The sequence below is a fragment of the Anthonomus grandis genome, chromosome 5, assembly GCF_022605725.1.
Source record: "Anthonomus grandis grandis chromosome 5, icAntGran1.3, whole genome shotgun sequence".
Classification (NCBI taxonomy): domain Eukaryota; kingdom Metazoa; phylum Arthropoda; class Insecta; order Coleoptera; family Curculionidae; genus Anthonomus; species Anthonomus grandis.
In genome coordinates this window covers 9,934,358-9,951,503 of record NC_065550.1, presented here as the reverse complement: position 1 = coordinate 9,951,503, position 17,146 = coordinate 9,934,358, and the positions used below count along the sequence as shown (strand labels likewise).

Sequence of the window (17,146 nt, the reverse complement as noted above, 5' to 3'; positions counted from 1 at the left end):
ATTAGGAATAGCTACATCAATAAGGGTTGTCTCCCTAGAAATTTTATCGATTAGTATTAGGTCAGACCTATTGTTACTTATTTGTTGGTCTGTAAGTATAGTGCGATCCCAATACAATTTATGTTGCTCATTTTCAAGAACTGGTTCCAGTTTATAGTTATAGTATGGTACCTTGGCTGCTGATAAAAGGTTTAGTTTTTCTGCAAGCTCGTGATGCAGTATCTTTGCTACTAGATCATGCCGTTCTTTATATTCCGTTGGAGCAAAAAAATTACAAATATATTTTACATAACATTTGACAAACAACAAGATTTAATAGCAATGAATATGATTAGATTTCACTATGATTATGAATATTATCATTCATATAAAGAGTTAAAGTTAAAGTATATCGTGTAAAAAAGTAAAAGTAAAAAAACAAAAACGATTTCCTTTAGAATCTTAAATGAAATAAATCAAATTACTATTAAGTCAAAGTCTATTGAATATTATTGCTAAAATCTCCATCTTTCGTTATATTTAAACACTTTACTGGTCGCTATTAAATAAATCAATTAGTCCACTAGCAGACAGGTAGAGATTTATTAATATTATCCAAGGAAACACGAGGTTTTGCAATTACAATTGAAAACAAATATACAATTGTCTGTATTTTTTGAAAGGAACGGTTAGATCAATTGGATATTTATAAAATAATTAATTTTTAGCTATAAGAAGAACAGACGCAAATAAGAATGTTCACTTTTAGATATATGTTGGATTATTAGATTTATTCGCGTAGATGTATTCTAAAATAATTAATGTTAAGAGAAGAGCATATTATCAAGTTATTAAAGCAAATAACATTTATGAAAGAAAGTATCAAATAAAATGAAGGCCTAATTACAATAAAAAAATATACATAAAAATATTTATCTAATTAATTAATCTATATACGTACAAATCGATTCATTATAAATATACATGCAATCAGATAAAATCAGGACATTTTAAACAGGAAATAAAGCGTAAACGTAATTCGAAATTCGTTTTGAACAATATTACCTTTCATAAAATCGGAAGTAAACAAAAAATATCATGGGCATGATCTAATCTAATACGGTTATTAAAACATGCCATTTGTCTTGACAAACCGAAAAATGCTGATTAGCAAAAATCGAAAGCAAAAAATGTTACAAAACCGGTTGGAAAAAAGTGGTAAAATTATTGTAATAATTACAAAGATTAGAAAACTAGGTCAACAATTATTGTTGAATTAATTGAAATAACGATTTAATTTGATTTATTTACCTAAATATATAATTTAGATTTCTTACGATAACTATTAGTTTGGCTATTTTTTATAAAGTTTTCTTTTAGATTGTGAAGCAACTGTCAGTAATAGTAATGCAATTAATTGGTTTTATTCATATCTTTATTTAAAACAGCTGGAAAAGTTTACTCTTTGATACACATTTAACTGAGTTATCCCGTTGAATGAAATAACTTTTACAAGGTTTATATCATAGGTTATTTCTATCACACTGTATTCTTGTACGCTTTTTTTATTGAAACATTTATGTGACTGTTCTCTTTATTATTAGTTAAAACATTTTGCATAATTAAAAAAAGGCCAACAAAATGGATCGAGTATTTATAAAATAATTTAAATGTAAAGAGAGTGGAGTAGAGGGATTATGGTAAATACAGTTTGATATGGCTAAATGATAATGTCTGAAAAGTAATTAATTACTAAAACGTACCAATAATAAACTAACTAAGCAATAAATAATAATAATTATTACCAACTTAATTTTTCCAATTTAGGAAAAACAAAAGAAATATGATCTGTTAGTTGTTTTATGTTTTATCTTTACGAGTAGAGAATTATATTATTCTACAACTATGATTTCTAAAGATTAGTTAAAACCGTGGTTGAACATCGCTCGCAACATTATGAAGCGTATTTAAAAGAAATATATATAGTGACCGAGACTCTATATATTTCTTTAAAATACGCTTAATTAATATTACATAAAATTATTTCGTTAATAAATTTCGATAACAGTACTCCTGACAATATCTCCTTAATATTATCATCAAGATTTGAGGCTTATTCAATAAATATATTTTCAATTTTTCCTGTATATAAACCACCTAGGCCTAAGAAACTATATACAGTTACTTGCTTAGTATAGATAATATCTTTTTGTGGTGATTTTAACATTGATTGTATGTACACATTTTTGACGAACTAACGCGTTTTAATTTTAATACGGAGCTAGCCTTATACCGTATTGTTTTGCCTGAGCAGACTAAAATTGTCCAAAATTGTACTAGGTCGGTTTTCTTTTCAGATCATAAACTAGTTTTTGCATCTATTTCAATAGCTTAAGCTATAAATCAGTCCAGTATCTTGGACTTTTCCCGATATAAAAAAAATAAATTAAGCTTTGCTCAATGATTTTTTTTTATAGATAACATCAATGATGAGTTTTCTTATTCTCCTTCTAATTCTTTATTCAGAATATATTTGCATTACTAGATAAACATGCTTCCTTATTTATTCAAAAAACCTCAAAACCCTCGGTTTCTTGAAAATGTTCAAAAACTGCTCACTTTAACTGAGAAGGTAAAAAATAATTTTTTAATTTTTTTTAGAAACTCTCTTAAAAATGTGCGCAGCAACGGCAGGAATATGTGAACTTAAAAAATTTTCAAAATAAGATTACTAATTTTAAAAATAGAAGAACTAATTGGTGTAAAGAACACGTCCAAAGCCTTTAAAATGGAGATATATATGGAGATCTGAGACGTATTAGTATTTTGCCTGCTTTGTCTAAAATTTTAGCATATGGCAAAAAGAGGTAGCTTTCCAATAGCTTGATATTGGGCAAAATACAGCCTTGATTATAGTTATTTACTTAAGAGTTTTCGACAAAATAAATCACGACGCTCGGGAAATAACTTTGAATTTTTACGGATGTATATGTTCTTTAAGAATTAAGTAAGGGTGTCCCTCAAGGATATCTTTTGAGGCCGGTTTGGTTTACTATATATACTAGTACTTCTCTTCTATCTGCCTTAATAAAAATTGTAGAGTTCAAAAGTATGCGAATTTTCAAAAGGTATGCGGATGGTACGCAAATTTTCCATTCATTTTCGATCAAATTTGCACAAGTGCAATCTACGCTAATTAACAATATTCTAAAGGTGATTTCCAAAGTATCCAGATCATGGTTTGAAGCTGAATCCGTTGAATGTCTTGTTTGGGTATCAAGATTGTAGGAGACAAGATAAATTTCAAGATAAATTAAGGCTTTTTACTAAACTCTGTTTTTTGTTGTCTTTCAACCTTTGACTTTGCGGAAGATATTTCTCAAGAGCAATCTCATAGATCTCCAATCTCATAGACAGTATGGATAGGCATCTCTAAGCTTATATAAATGGTAGAGATGGAAATATACAGTATTAACAAGTTTTCCAAGAAATACTAACATTTTTACAATTTGTTAATATTACTTTGTATTAAAAATAGCCTAATATTAAAAAAAATCTTAAGAGTAAAGTTTTTTTACAACCATTTTAGTTGTTTTATAATTAGTTTGTTTGTTAATATAAACTAATCAATTAATAAGTTTTTAATCTATTTTTGCCGATCAAAAAAGGCTTTCGATAATTTAGACCGATTCAAAACTTTTGAATCTATGTGTACTATCAAAAAGTGTACTCTTATACTGGTTTTTTATTAGGTATCTTTTTTCTCTCTGTTCTCTCTCAAAACATATCTTTTTGCCGCGTATAGTATATATAATATAATTCGTAGTAGTTGCTTTTGGTAATTTACAATATATTGTTTAAATTTTATTATTATTTACTATAATTAGTTATTTTCATTGCTAGTTATAAGGGTTGATTAGAAAAAAACATCAGTGAAAACTGAGTATTACTAAACTCTAATTCAAGCATATACTGTAATTCTATCTTTTTGTTGGAATAAATAAAGAGTATTTTTATTAACATTATTATTTTTATGAATAATATTTATATCAATCTGGCACGATCCCTATTTGTGACTCTGGGATCTTTTGGGAAAAAGGATTAGACACGTCAATTTTGATTTCTAAGAAGACGTATTTTTATCTTAATCCATAAAATACAGGGTGACCCAAAAGCAAAATAATGGGTTATACTTAGTTATACTAGATTTTTAAATAGATTTTTTGTTTTAAAGTTTTAGATTGTCCATGAAGTTTTTAGTAACTTTTTATAATAATGTATATTCTCAATCATTGTGGAGCTATTTGGAAAAGTGATAATAAGGGATTTTATCCTAAATATAATAATCGATATAGTTCCCATGACTTTTGATAATTCGTGGTTTTATTGTATTCTCTAGCATATCCAAGTACGTCTTAAGCTTCCAGGAATAAAGAACGGCCCTACATTTTCTTTTCCGAAAATGCTGGCCTACACATTTACTTTGTCAGGATATGACGAGTGCACCTTTCAAAACAAATATTTACAAGCATCATGTAAAGAGACTATTCGTTGGGACATTAGTTTGCAAAACATTAAGCTTCTAGCAAAGTCGTCTTCATGGAGCTCAAGGACAAGTTTAATCTCGTAGGGGAAAAAATGTATTGCCTTTCTTAATACTTTATACTATTAAGCATGTAAGAAGAAATAGCCATTCCATAAGTGTTTTGGGTGTTGTGAAGTGCTACGTGTCCCAAAACAGCTATTTCTGCGGCTTGATTTCTAACTGGTCGATTTTCTTGATGGCGATTACGACGAGTATTTGACACAGATCCAGTTTCTGCAAATTTTCAAGGCAGTAGATGTTACAATGCTCCTATTTTGGTAATACAGTTTAGTTATTTCTCATCTTTCTTGAAGTAAGTAAGGCATTGCTCAATATTTATAACAACTGCAATAGTAGTAAGTAGTAAGTAGCTAACTTAACAATTTGAATTTAAAGGCAAAGTTTTTCGTGGTGATACGATGACACTAACAGATGCTAATATCATTGCTGGTATCCATTGTTATTATTTTTTGCAATCCAATGTTATCAGTATTAATTTAAGTTAGGCGAATTTTATTAACCCAAATATCTTCACAAGATGAATGTATGCAGAATCTACAAATTAAAAAAAAATTGGATTCCTATTTAAAAATCTTAAGTGTCATGCAATATTTTATTTATGGGTCATCCTATATTATATGGCTGTAAATTTAAAGACGTCCTCCTAGAAATCAAAATTGACATATCTCTAAGCATTTTTCCGAAAATTCCACGAGAGTCACAAATAGAGGTACCAAAACCTTTTCGTTGGGGCACAATGTATGTACCATAATATAGGCTTAATACTATACAAAGTTTGTACATCATCAAGATATATTACGTATATTCTATTAATTAAAATAAAATTAATACCACATTCTAACTAGTAGACTAGAGGAACGTGCGCATTATCCAATAGCTGACGACGTATGTCTTGTAATAAATATAAGTAGATGAAGTAAATACAGAGCAATTAAGAAGTCGATAACAATAGTAGACCATATGTTATTCGCAAAATGCTGTTGGTGAGGTTTTCCATACTGCGCGAGGATTTTCTACTTTGCCTGTTAATATAAGGGACCCAGTGCCAGGTCTTTTTGAAGGTGGTAACGGTGCAATTGCTTCCCGTGAAGCACGCATCACACTGTAAGGTGGGCAGCATTTATTTGATGCGCAATTGCACGCGTGCTGGTTCTAGGTTATTGAGTAATTTTGTTGCTATCATGACAGCTACTTTTGAGTACAAGGTTTTACTCTTTTCTCAAAGTTCGACTAAAATAACCCATAGCATTAGGTTAAGGAATGCAATATTGATAAACAAGTATTAAGAAATAAAAAATAAATTCTCATCTTTTTTTCTTATTCTGTTAGTGAAATGTATAATAAATTATTACAGATTAAAGACTTATAAGAAAAAATTACTCTAGAATCAAAACGGCTTATTTTTGACTAAGGGTTCCTGTTCAAATATTGTTCACTATAATGTACCAAATAACGCCTTTAAATTTGGCACCATCTTCTGGGAATACCCGGTATATATATGAATATACAGGGTTACTGGTAATTCGATACATTCCTTTGGAGATGTGATAGGGGAGGGGGTAAGAAGTAAATTGAACCCTAATATGTATTATGCAAAAGTTGATAGTTTTCGACATATTTAATTTTTTCTGTTTTTCTTCAAAATGTAGACCTTAGTGGTTTAAAAGGCAGTTTCCAGAAAATCCGCTGTATATTTTTTTAACTTTTTAGGCAAAATACATGCTCAACACAATAGTGTTACGTTTGTAATGGCAAAAGTCCCGCAAATAGTTGTAATAGGTAATTATAGGTAATTAAATAGGTAAGTTCTCGATGCAAAGTGTAATTTTTTTTTCTTAAATAAAATACTACACTTTCTAGTGGATATTTTTTGAAAAAAAAAATGCTACATTCTTCAAAATTTACGTAAAACTTTCTTATTATCTAAGCTAACTCATAGGCTATAAATGCTACCAAAAATGTTAACACAATTTTGTATTTTTATTATTAATAGTAAGAACGCACTTGAAAAATGCCAAGTGGTATTTACTTCTATGGTATTTAAGTACTATAGCAACAATTTGTTTTTTTAATTTTATTGTTAAAAATTTGATGTGTAGATAGTCTGACAGCAATAATTGTTGTGGAAAGTAGTTAAATTACAAGTTTCAAGTTTATTTTTCTCGTGTTTTCAAAGAAGGTATTCTATTGGTTTCTGCGCTATGGCCACGTTTACTAACGCTGAATATGCAGATATTAAGTTTGTTTATGGGTTTTGCAATGGTAATGCCGCGGAGTCTCGCCGAGAATATCAACGTCGCTTTCCGAACCGCCGCATTCCAAATGTCCGTGTTTTCGCTTCGACCTACCGAGCTATCGCTGAAACTGGATCCGTAAAACCAAGAAGAGGTGACGCTGGCGCTTCTCGCGTATATCGAGCAGAAGATGAGGAGGAAATATTAAGACATATTGAAGACGATCCAACCACATCCACTAATGCCGTAGCGCAGCAAACAGGATCATCGCAATGGAAAGTTTGGTCCACGATTCGGCAAATGGGAAGCCATCCTTACCATTATACGCCTGTCCAAGGATTGGAAGAAGGGGACCCGATAAGAAGGGTAGAATTTTGCAGATTCATTATAAATTCTGATGCAGACAATAGAACTTTTTTAACCGACATTTTGTGGACGGACGAGTCAAAGTTTAGTCATGAGGGCATTACAAATTTTCATAACCTTCATTTTTGGGCCGAAGAAAATCCCCGTTTAACAAGAGAAACCAGTTTTCAAAGAAAGTTTTCTGTAAATGTGTGGATGGGACTTATTGGCCGGGATGTAATAGGACCACATTTTTTCCCAGACCATTTAAACAGGGATATTTATGAAAATTTTTTACGACATGACCTACAAGATCTTTTTGACGATATTCCTCTCGCCGTTAGAGGACGAATGATATTTCAACATGACGGCTGTCCAGCTCATTTTCGGCGGTCAGTTCGGCAGTTCCTGGATGAACGTTTCCCGAATCGTTGGATTGGTAGGTCAGGTCTGGCTTGGCCAGCACGAAGCCCTGACTTAACCCCGCTTGATTATAGCATATGGGGTCAAATGAAAGCACTGGTTTATGCAACCCCAATAATTACCCGGGAAGATCTTATCCAAAAAATAACCAACGCTGCCCAGCAGATCAGGAATACCATAACAACTAGAACAACAAAGACTGAAATGAGAAGGCGCAGCCGAGCCTGTATTCGCAATAAAGGCTCTCATTTTGATCAAGATCTGTGAAGGTAAATACTGATAAATGCGTTACTTTACAATTTATAATAAAAATACAAAACCATGTCACCTAACTTTTAAGCATTTGCATCCTGTGAGCTAGCTTAGGTAATAAGGAAGTTTTAAGGAAATTTTGAAGAATGTAGCATAATTGTTTTTCAAAAAATATCCACTAGAAAGTGTAGTATTTTATTTAAGAAAAAAAAATTACACTTTGCATCGAGAATTTACCTATGGTTACAACTATTTGCGGGACTTTTGCCATTACAAACGTAACACTATTGTGTTGAGCATGTATTTTGCCTAAAAAGTTAAAAAAATATACAGCGGATTTTCTGGAAACTGCCTTTTAAACCACTAAGGTCTACATTTTGAAGAAAAACAGAAAAAATTAAATATGTCGAAAACTATCAACTTTTGCATAATACATATTAGGGTTCAATTTACTTCTTACCCCCTCCCCTATCACATCTCCAAAGGAATGTATCGAATTACCAGTAACCCTGTATATGAATGAATATATATGCCTATGCGATTTTAAGTGAAATATCTATTATTGTTAACATACAGTACTTTCATTTTAAAACAAACCACGCTTAATACCTTCTTGAAAAATCAAAATCGTCAATCTAGATATACAGGGGGACGTTTAATATTATATTTGACATAGTTACATATGTCAATCACTTCCTCACCTCCAGCTAACCTCACCTTGATATGTCAAATGGGAATGCTCATCATCGTGTGACCCATTCTTGTAAGCAGCATTAAAATGTCTATTCAACATAGCCAAAAAAAATTATCGACGTACCAGGGAATAGTAAGTTAAAGTATATGGTATCAACGAATATTTTATCGACATCATACTTTGGTATGTCAAATAGTTGACCTATAGTGTGATACATTATTTTAAAGGGCATACCACCGAACGATTTATAAAAATTGTCCCTTTATAGACTTATAAATAGTAAGGGTATAAAAAGGTGTTTAAAACCATTTATTCAGTTCACAGAATTTATTTTATCAAGTGGTGCAAATGTGCTCCGTTATTCACGAGACAATAATAAAGTCTATTTTGAAATTCCTTTAGAACATTGAAAGGATAGAATTAGCATTGCCGTGAAACTATGGCCAGTTTGTTTGCTTGAAACATCTCTGATGCAATGATGCCAAATGCTTACGTAGAAATGGCAAAAAAACACACTTTATAATATCATAGAAATGTGTCACTTATTTTGACAAGCGCAAAATAATAGTATTCCTCCTTGAACAAAATATAATTTTTTTTCCCATAAAATATGAAAAGATAACCTGTAAAGAAGTCAACATTCAAAGTTAAATAAATATATATAACGTCCCTTTAATAGAGAAAAAGGCAACAACATCACAACTCCGCTCGATGGCATTGCTGATTCCACCGACAAAAGTAATCTTTATCAGTGACGTTGTCAAAAAATATTTACATGATAAATATTTATTAGTAATAGATTATGCTATAAATTATAAACAGTATTACCGTTTATGAACTCTCGCGTTTTTTTAATGTACTTCATTAGAATAAAGGTACTTATCTAATAAAAAGCATTCTTCTGGAAATTAAATATTTTATATTATAATAGATTTCTTAAAAGGTTTTCATTATTCTACGTTTATGACGACGGTTGTCCCTTGATATGATGTTATGACAATATCGGTATTTACTTGAGAAACGATCAGCTTAAATCGCTTTTTTCCCATGGTGGACACAAACGGCACAAGTTTTTACTATCGTAACAATTCACAAAAACACTGAAATGACTTAACCTTTTTCCTTTTTCAACCAAAAACGAAAGAAAAAACGCAGAACTTCACAAATGCCAAATGTAAACATAAAGCCGTTTGTCAAGATGACATTTCGCAAGATGATACTAGCTTTTGCCTGCGGTGTGGCCATTTAAAATTTTTTAGAAGCGGTTTTAGGAAATAGAATGATAATAATTTTTTGCTTTGAAGTTATTATTTTTTCGCTTAGAATAACATATATCTATTTCTAATTTTTATTTTGAGTCCAAAAAAAAAATTTCCTTTTTGGAAAATGCTTGTAAACTTGACAACAGAGAAACGATGAACATGTTTGTAAACAAAACATCCCTCTTGCCCCTGTGCACCTGTTGAACTCAAACAAAGTGGTTGTTTACCAATTCTAGCCTTTCAATGTTCTAAGGAAATTCCTCATAAAGATTGGCAAGTGTTTGTTGGATAATATCTCTACATGCGCCAGTAATTCGATTCTCTAAATCATTAATATGTTTAGGTGGGGTTTTATAAACTTTGCTTCTTAAATATCCCCAAAGGAAAAAATCTAATAAGTTTGGCGACCATGCAGGCCATTCAATGGCACCATTTTTTGATCACTATTCGCTGGTACTTAAACCGTTTTTTTGGCACTGCTGAATAGACATTTTAATGGTGCTTACAATGATGTGTCACACGATGAGGATTCCCATTTGACATTATCAAAAATAAAATTTAACATCCATTTGTATATCTAAATTAAGGAGTAAATCGATCATGAAGAATCTATGAAAAATATTTTCTAAGAACTCAAGTTCTAAAAAAACTGCCATCTTAAATTTTAAAATTGCATTTTCTTTAAATTTCGTATAATAACTAAAAATTTTGTTTTTTACATTTATAAAGAGATTTAGTTTTTTCTGTCTTTTTATTTAAAAAAAAAATCAGTTATTCCTAAAATAAAGGATGATGGTGGGTGTTCAATTGTTTTTGCAATAACCTGCTTTAACCTTTTAACAGTTTGACCGATTTTAATAAATTTGGTATCGTTAAAAAGAGCATTTTTTGAGCAAAAATAATCGACCAAAATATAGTTAACTTAGTCGAATCCTTTACCGCCAGGGGGCTAGTTTTGATACTATGATCCAAAATCCTAAAAAAATTAAATAGAATAATATGACTTTTTCTTTATGAAAAAGTAGCCAACTTCAAATATTGCGAAAATGAAATTAATAAATCTTTGTAGGCCACGGATCACTCGGTAAAATTCCTAAAACTGTTAAAAATGTAGCTAGAAAATGAATAAGATGTTAAAGAAGCAATTGTGAGTCTAAAAAATATAAATCATTAAAAAATTTATATCAAGGTATTAAACGCATGAACTTAATTATTAAATCACTTTAATATTAATCTCGGAATTCTTACCTTTAGTTAAAAAAGTAAGTCTAAAAACTCAACTAGGTCTACTATATCCAAATTGAATCAAAATACAACTTTAAAATCAAAATTAAATCCAAATGCTTAAATTGTATCTGTACTTAATACAAATAAGCTCAATAGCGAGAATGACAATTGGCAACTAACTTAACAACTAACATTTACTAGAAACCGAACGTCAGAAAATCTGGTTATGTCAAAATTCATCACATTTTATTGGTAAATAAAGTCATTAGTGCCCACTGCTACTTTGTCCTAATATTAGTCAGTTCTGAAACCACTGTGCGGACAATTGGCTCAACCTATTCCTATCCTATTCTTTTGACCTCCAAGGCAAATATTTAATACAAGAATCTTTAGATGTTGCCTTTTGGAATGAATCTGTTTATAATTGCGCACATATTAAAACTTCCTAGGTCTCCTGATTTAAGCTGCCTTGATTTGTATTGGGAATGTATATTGGTAATTATATCTGGGAAAGGATTAAAGATATCATTCCATTAGAATTTTTTAATATTTTTAGGATTTTGGGTAATGGTGGCAAAACTTGCCCCCTGGCGAAAAGCGATTTAACTAAATTAACTATATTTTGGTCGATTAATATTTCCCAAGGAATGCTCTTCTCAACGATGCCAAATTTGTCAAAATTGGTCAAACCATTAAGAAGTTAAAGCAGGTTAGTGCAAAAATAATTTAACTTGCACCACACTTGCAAATACCTTCACCACTTGAAAATATTTTCCAGCGATTCTTCATGATATTTACCTCATAATTTTTATCATAAGACGAACCGTTTCCGAGATATCGACGAAAAATTGTCTTATTGGGTCACTCGGTTTGCTTCGTATTTTCACTACTATTCTCTTATATGCAGAAAATTCACATTTAATGTTGTAAGCCTTGTTGAACTGTGTTTATTGGGTCACCTTCTACAGGGTGAGTTTTTTAAAGTGTTACAATGCGATATGTCAAAAGCGGCTGCAAATTTTTTTTTGACATTTTGGTGACATTTCAAGTATACCGGGGGGCACTTTTTGTGATATTTTTGACATTTGTCCCTTCACCCCTCTAAGAGAGGGGGAGGGTCACTTATTTTTCACACACTACTATTTGTCACTCACTTTTTATTACTTATTTTAAATGGAATGACGTGTTTTTTATTCTTAAATACGAATCTGCATAAAATATGAAGTCTGTTTACAAAAAATTTTTAAAATTGCTCTGCTGGTTACGGAGTTATGATCAAAAATGTTTTGATTAAATTTAAAAATAATTCGAATATTCTACTACAATAAAAACAAATTATTTCCGACTTTTTAACTATTTATCGTCTATGTATTATGCCTAAGGAGCTGTTCGAAGTGACCGCCTTCGACTTCCAAACACTTTCTTATCCTTTCTTGATATGAGTCTCGTACCCGCTGTAACATTGCTGGTGTCACTAATGAACAAGCAAAAGGAATCCTGTTCTTCATGTCCTCTGGAGTTGTAGGTGCACTAGCCATTACTTTGTCTTTTATAAATCCCCATAAAAAAAAGTCAAGGGGGGTCAAATCTGGCGAACGAGCAGGCCAGTTGACAGGACCACCTCGACCAATCCACCTGTTTTCAAAAATTTCAGTTAAATAAGTACGGGCCTGTATGGCATAATGGGGTGGAGCTCCGTCCTGCTGAAACCATACGTTAGGATTTAAATTTTGGTTTAGTAGACGAGGTAACTGATTTCTTAAAAAATCTGTGTAGACCTGTCCATTTAAATGGCCTTGGAAAAAATGCGGACCAATAACTCTATCCTCGAAAATACCACATCATACGTTCACAGACCAGGGATCACAGGATCACAGTTGATTTGGTACAGTTCTCATCCAGTGAGGATTATTTGCTGCCCAGCAATGCATGTTGTGCCTGTTTACCTTTTAGAAAAACAAACAACCAAAACTTGAATATGTTCTAATTTAAATAAGTTAAATCTTACCTGCCCGCAATTATTAAAAGTAACGTTTCTTAAAAAATGGTTATTTTCACGTATTTTTGTTGAAATCCAAGTGCAAAAATTAATGCGATTCTCAAAATCATGTCCGTAAAGCTCTTGATGAAGTGTAATGTGGTAAGGATGAAACTTGTACCGGTGCAGAATTATTATAATTGATGATTGACTAATTTCCAGCATCTAAAGCAAGCCGCCTGGTACTGATTTGAGGATCAATAGCTACTGCTCCTAATACAGCAACTGCCTTATTTTCACCTGTTTGCGTTTTAATCCGATATCGTCGTTTACTTTTTAGACTACCAGTCATACGACTTCTGGTCTCCAGTCTCTTAAAGGCCTTATGAGATTTTGGAATATCCGGAAACCTCTCGGCCCACACTACTGCAGCCTCCCTATAATTTTGTCTGCACTCCCCCAAAATTAACAACATATCTACTTCTACAATGAAATTCGCTTCCATTTTTTTCTTTTTAAACACAATTTACTTACACGTCAAAATTTTTATGGGGCACTGCTTGTTATGTTGCCATGGAAATCCTACTGTTACTAGGATTTTAAGTAAAAAAAGATTAAATTTAAAAATAATTAATTATTTTTAAACTTAATCAAAACATTTTTGATCATAATTCCGTAACATTTTTTTTGTAAACAGACTTCATATTTTATGTAGATTCGTATTTAAGAATAAGAAACACGTCATTCCATTTAAAATGAGGAAGTGACCCTCCCCCCCTCTTAGGGGGGTGAAGGGACAAATGTCAAAAATATCACAAAAAGTGCCCCCCGGTATACTTGAAATGTCACCAAAATGTCAAAAAAAAATTTGCAGCCGTTTTTGATATATCGCATTGTAACACTTCAAAAAACTCACCCTGTATATTTGGTTAAACTAAAATCCTGAATTTAAAGGAACCGAGAGCAAATTCTTTTATAGACCATCTTAGGACATGCCGACTTCAATCGAACGAGAAGATTATTACTATTATTATTGTTGTTATTTACTCATTTTATCGAATGCCTTGCTATAATCATTTTATGAAGTCAGTATGAATGCACCAACTAAATTGACCATAAAAGCAAACCTTACACTAGAAACATAAATCTAGTTTAAGAAAATTGATTGGCTTTGTGTGATTTACGGGAAGTCAATCTAATTTATTCATTAGTAATTTAATTTTTTACAAAATTTCAGAATGTTTCTTTTTATAAAAGTTATTATATAAACATAATATACAAACAAATAATAAGTTTCTCTAAGTGCTATATATAGCTAAGTAGTATTAATATCTATTATATATATTTAGCTAAGTAGTATTAATATCTTACTTATAGGGTCATATATAGCTAAGTAGTATTAATATCTATTATATATATTTAGCTAAGTAGTATTAATATCTTACTTATAGGGTCATAGTTTTCTAACTTGATTCGTAGACGAGATATTGATATAATAGTTAGGTCCTTTTATTTCAGGGAAACAGCCATAGACATATTGTAATTAGAATTCTAAGAATGTTATTGTAATTTCTAATAAATATTAAGAATATAAAATCTGGCCCAGCTCCTTTTTTAATGTACTTCTTTAAGAGATTGATAATTTTTTTAGCAACACAGCACCAAGAATCTTCTAATTAAAGCTAAACAACTTATTATTACGGCCTTTTATCTTTAAAACAGTTGCAAAATGTGTAGCGGATAAGGCCAAAAAGACAAAAAAAATTACCAAAAACATTAGCTCAAGAACATATTAATGTTACAAATATTATTTCCAAAAATCGTTCTGGAGCGATATTTGTTTCTAAAGATTTTAATTTATTACAAAAATTTCTTTCTATAGATACCTTAGACTAAAGTTAAATATCTTAAAACAAATTATTTTATGACAATTATACCATATATTTTTTTATCTTTGTAAAAAACAATAATATATTTACTTAAAATTTTATTTAAGACAGCAGTTACAAAGTAGGTAGCTATATAAGTCACTTAGACTAGACTAACAATCTTTACCAATTTATAACATTTATAAAATGATTTATCCAATAACACTATCTAATAAAATAAACTTACCTAAATGATGACTATCCACATGAAATGTACCCCTGATCTCATCAATAGTCATATGCTTATGAACCTGCAATAGTAATAAGAAATTTATCAAATAAAGTATCAAATAAAATGCCTCACTGAAATGGACAATCTCAGAAAATCATGTAGGGAATATAATATCAAATTACTGTTTAAACATCCATCACAAATGCGTCCTGACATTTCCGTCGAATACAAAAAAATTAACTAAGAAAGTCATACATATGTAAATAAGTAAACAATCATCTCTACTTCCTAATTTTTTACCTGCAGTAATGTTAATTGGTATGCTCAGGATCATAAATCACTGATGATTAGATTGAGTGGTTAAAATTAATTGATTTTTCTGCATTGACTTAGTAAGTAAATAAAACACGCTAATTCTGATTTAATTTTTTTGTAAACAATAGAATTTTAGAATTTTTTAAAAATAAAACGAAAAAAAAATATTTCCCTTAAGTATGTTTTATATTTTCAGAGGTATAAAAAAAGTATCTCTATTTTTTTTGTTTTAAGTTTGTCGATTAAGCTCTTCTATTCTTTAATCTCCAATACTATTCCAATTTCCAAAATAAATTTAAATTCCATTAACATTATAATGTGTTTATGCTGCCATAATATTATCATATTATATCAAATCAAGGTAATATGTCTTTAAATTATAAACAGAATTCTAAACGCATCGTTTATGCAAAATAAATACTTTTATCTGACTTCCACTTCCTTAGCAGTGTTTGATTGTTATTGCCATTTAAAGTGAAAAAAATACACAGAATGGGGAAAAAAGAAGATGAAATCAAGATTGCGAAGGTTAAACGATCGTCGGATATATTTTGCGTTTCCTGTGAATTGAGCATTAGCCTTGCACGCACTGCGTCAAGGCTTTTTTGATTAACTGCGATTTTTTGTACAGGTGCATTATTTTTTGGTTGGTAAAAGTAGAATTTTCTTGTTGTAAATTGAAACCAAGCCTTTTAAGTTAAGTAAGTTTAAGTTTAAGTAAGTGTTATTATATTAAGAGGTTAATATTTTTTAGCAAGCTTAAGCTCTTTCAGATTTTTATTCAAGAGGATTTTATGGAGCGTGACAAAATTCCTAGCAAAGTTATCAATTTACCCTCTATATTTAGGCAATTTTTTTTTTGAATATCTATTTCATAAAGTAAAAAAAAATTGATTTGTTTATCTTCTTCAATCTAAACAATAAAACAGGGTATCAAAATTATGTATTTGACACCCAGATACTCTTAGTTTGATTGGCTAACCGCTCTAGAGTTATAGCCGACTACAATTAAACAGTCTATAATCGTTTATTATTATTTATTTATCTAATCGATTTTTTAAATTTTATAGTTGTTGTTTGTTGCTATTTGCTGTGTCTCACTTATGCTCCGCAGAAAAGAATATCGTTGTGGTTTTACCGCAGCTGCTAAACATATTCCTTTACTTCCGACGTCTTTCAGGCTTCAGTCTTTTAGGCTTTAAAATTCAATTCATAATTTTGTTAACCAGCCATGAAGTTGCTATTCTTTTGCTTACGACGTCATGCCGATTTATTTTTAATATACAGTATTGTCTATTACAGAATTTGGGATCAAAATACTGGGCCTTGAGTACAAATGTGAACAGTTGAAAAATACCCCTTAAGAGTTTTTAATACTATGAGTTTGTATTCCGATTTGTATTTATGAATCAATCGAGAGTATGGGTTCATATATAAAAGTTTCTTTAAATTCTTTGAAAAATTGAGAAAAGTAAAAAGTTGCAAAAAAAATTTATTTATTATTTCCTTTTCACATTATTACTATAAATTTTAGGACGACATTCCATCATTTTTCAAAAATTATAGCTTCTTTTTTTTTGAACTTCAAATATGATTTTCCAAAATTTTATAATTCTGCATTCTTTACGCATGAGCTAATGTTTATCTGCTCAAAAACAATGGCGAGATCCCGAATTTCATACTGTTACCGAGAATCTTGACGTTCTTTTGCTAATATGGATATTTTTGATG

At 30.6% G+C, this 17,146-nt stretch overlaps 1 protein-coding gene across 3 annotated transcripts in view; it reads right to left on the bottom strand.

The window, feature by feature from the left end:
* The window catches only part of LOC126736456 (A disintegrin and metalloproteinase with thrombospondin motifs 16), a 161,636-nt gene that overhangs the window by 105,186 nt on the left and 39,304 nt on the right, over positions 1–17,146 (bottom strand). For all 3 annotated transcript variants that reach the window (XM_050440810.1, XM_050440809.1, XM_050440811.1), the window contains exon 3: positions 15,116–15,179. In XM_050440810.1, the coding sequence (XP_050296767.1) occupies positions 15,116–15,179 (64 nt within the window). The remainder of the gene's footprint in view (positions 1–15,115; positions 15,180–17,146) is intronic.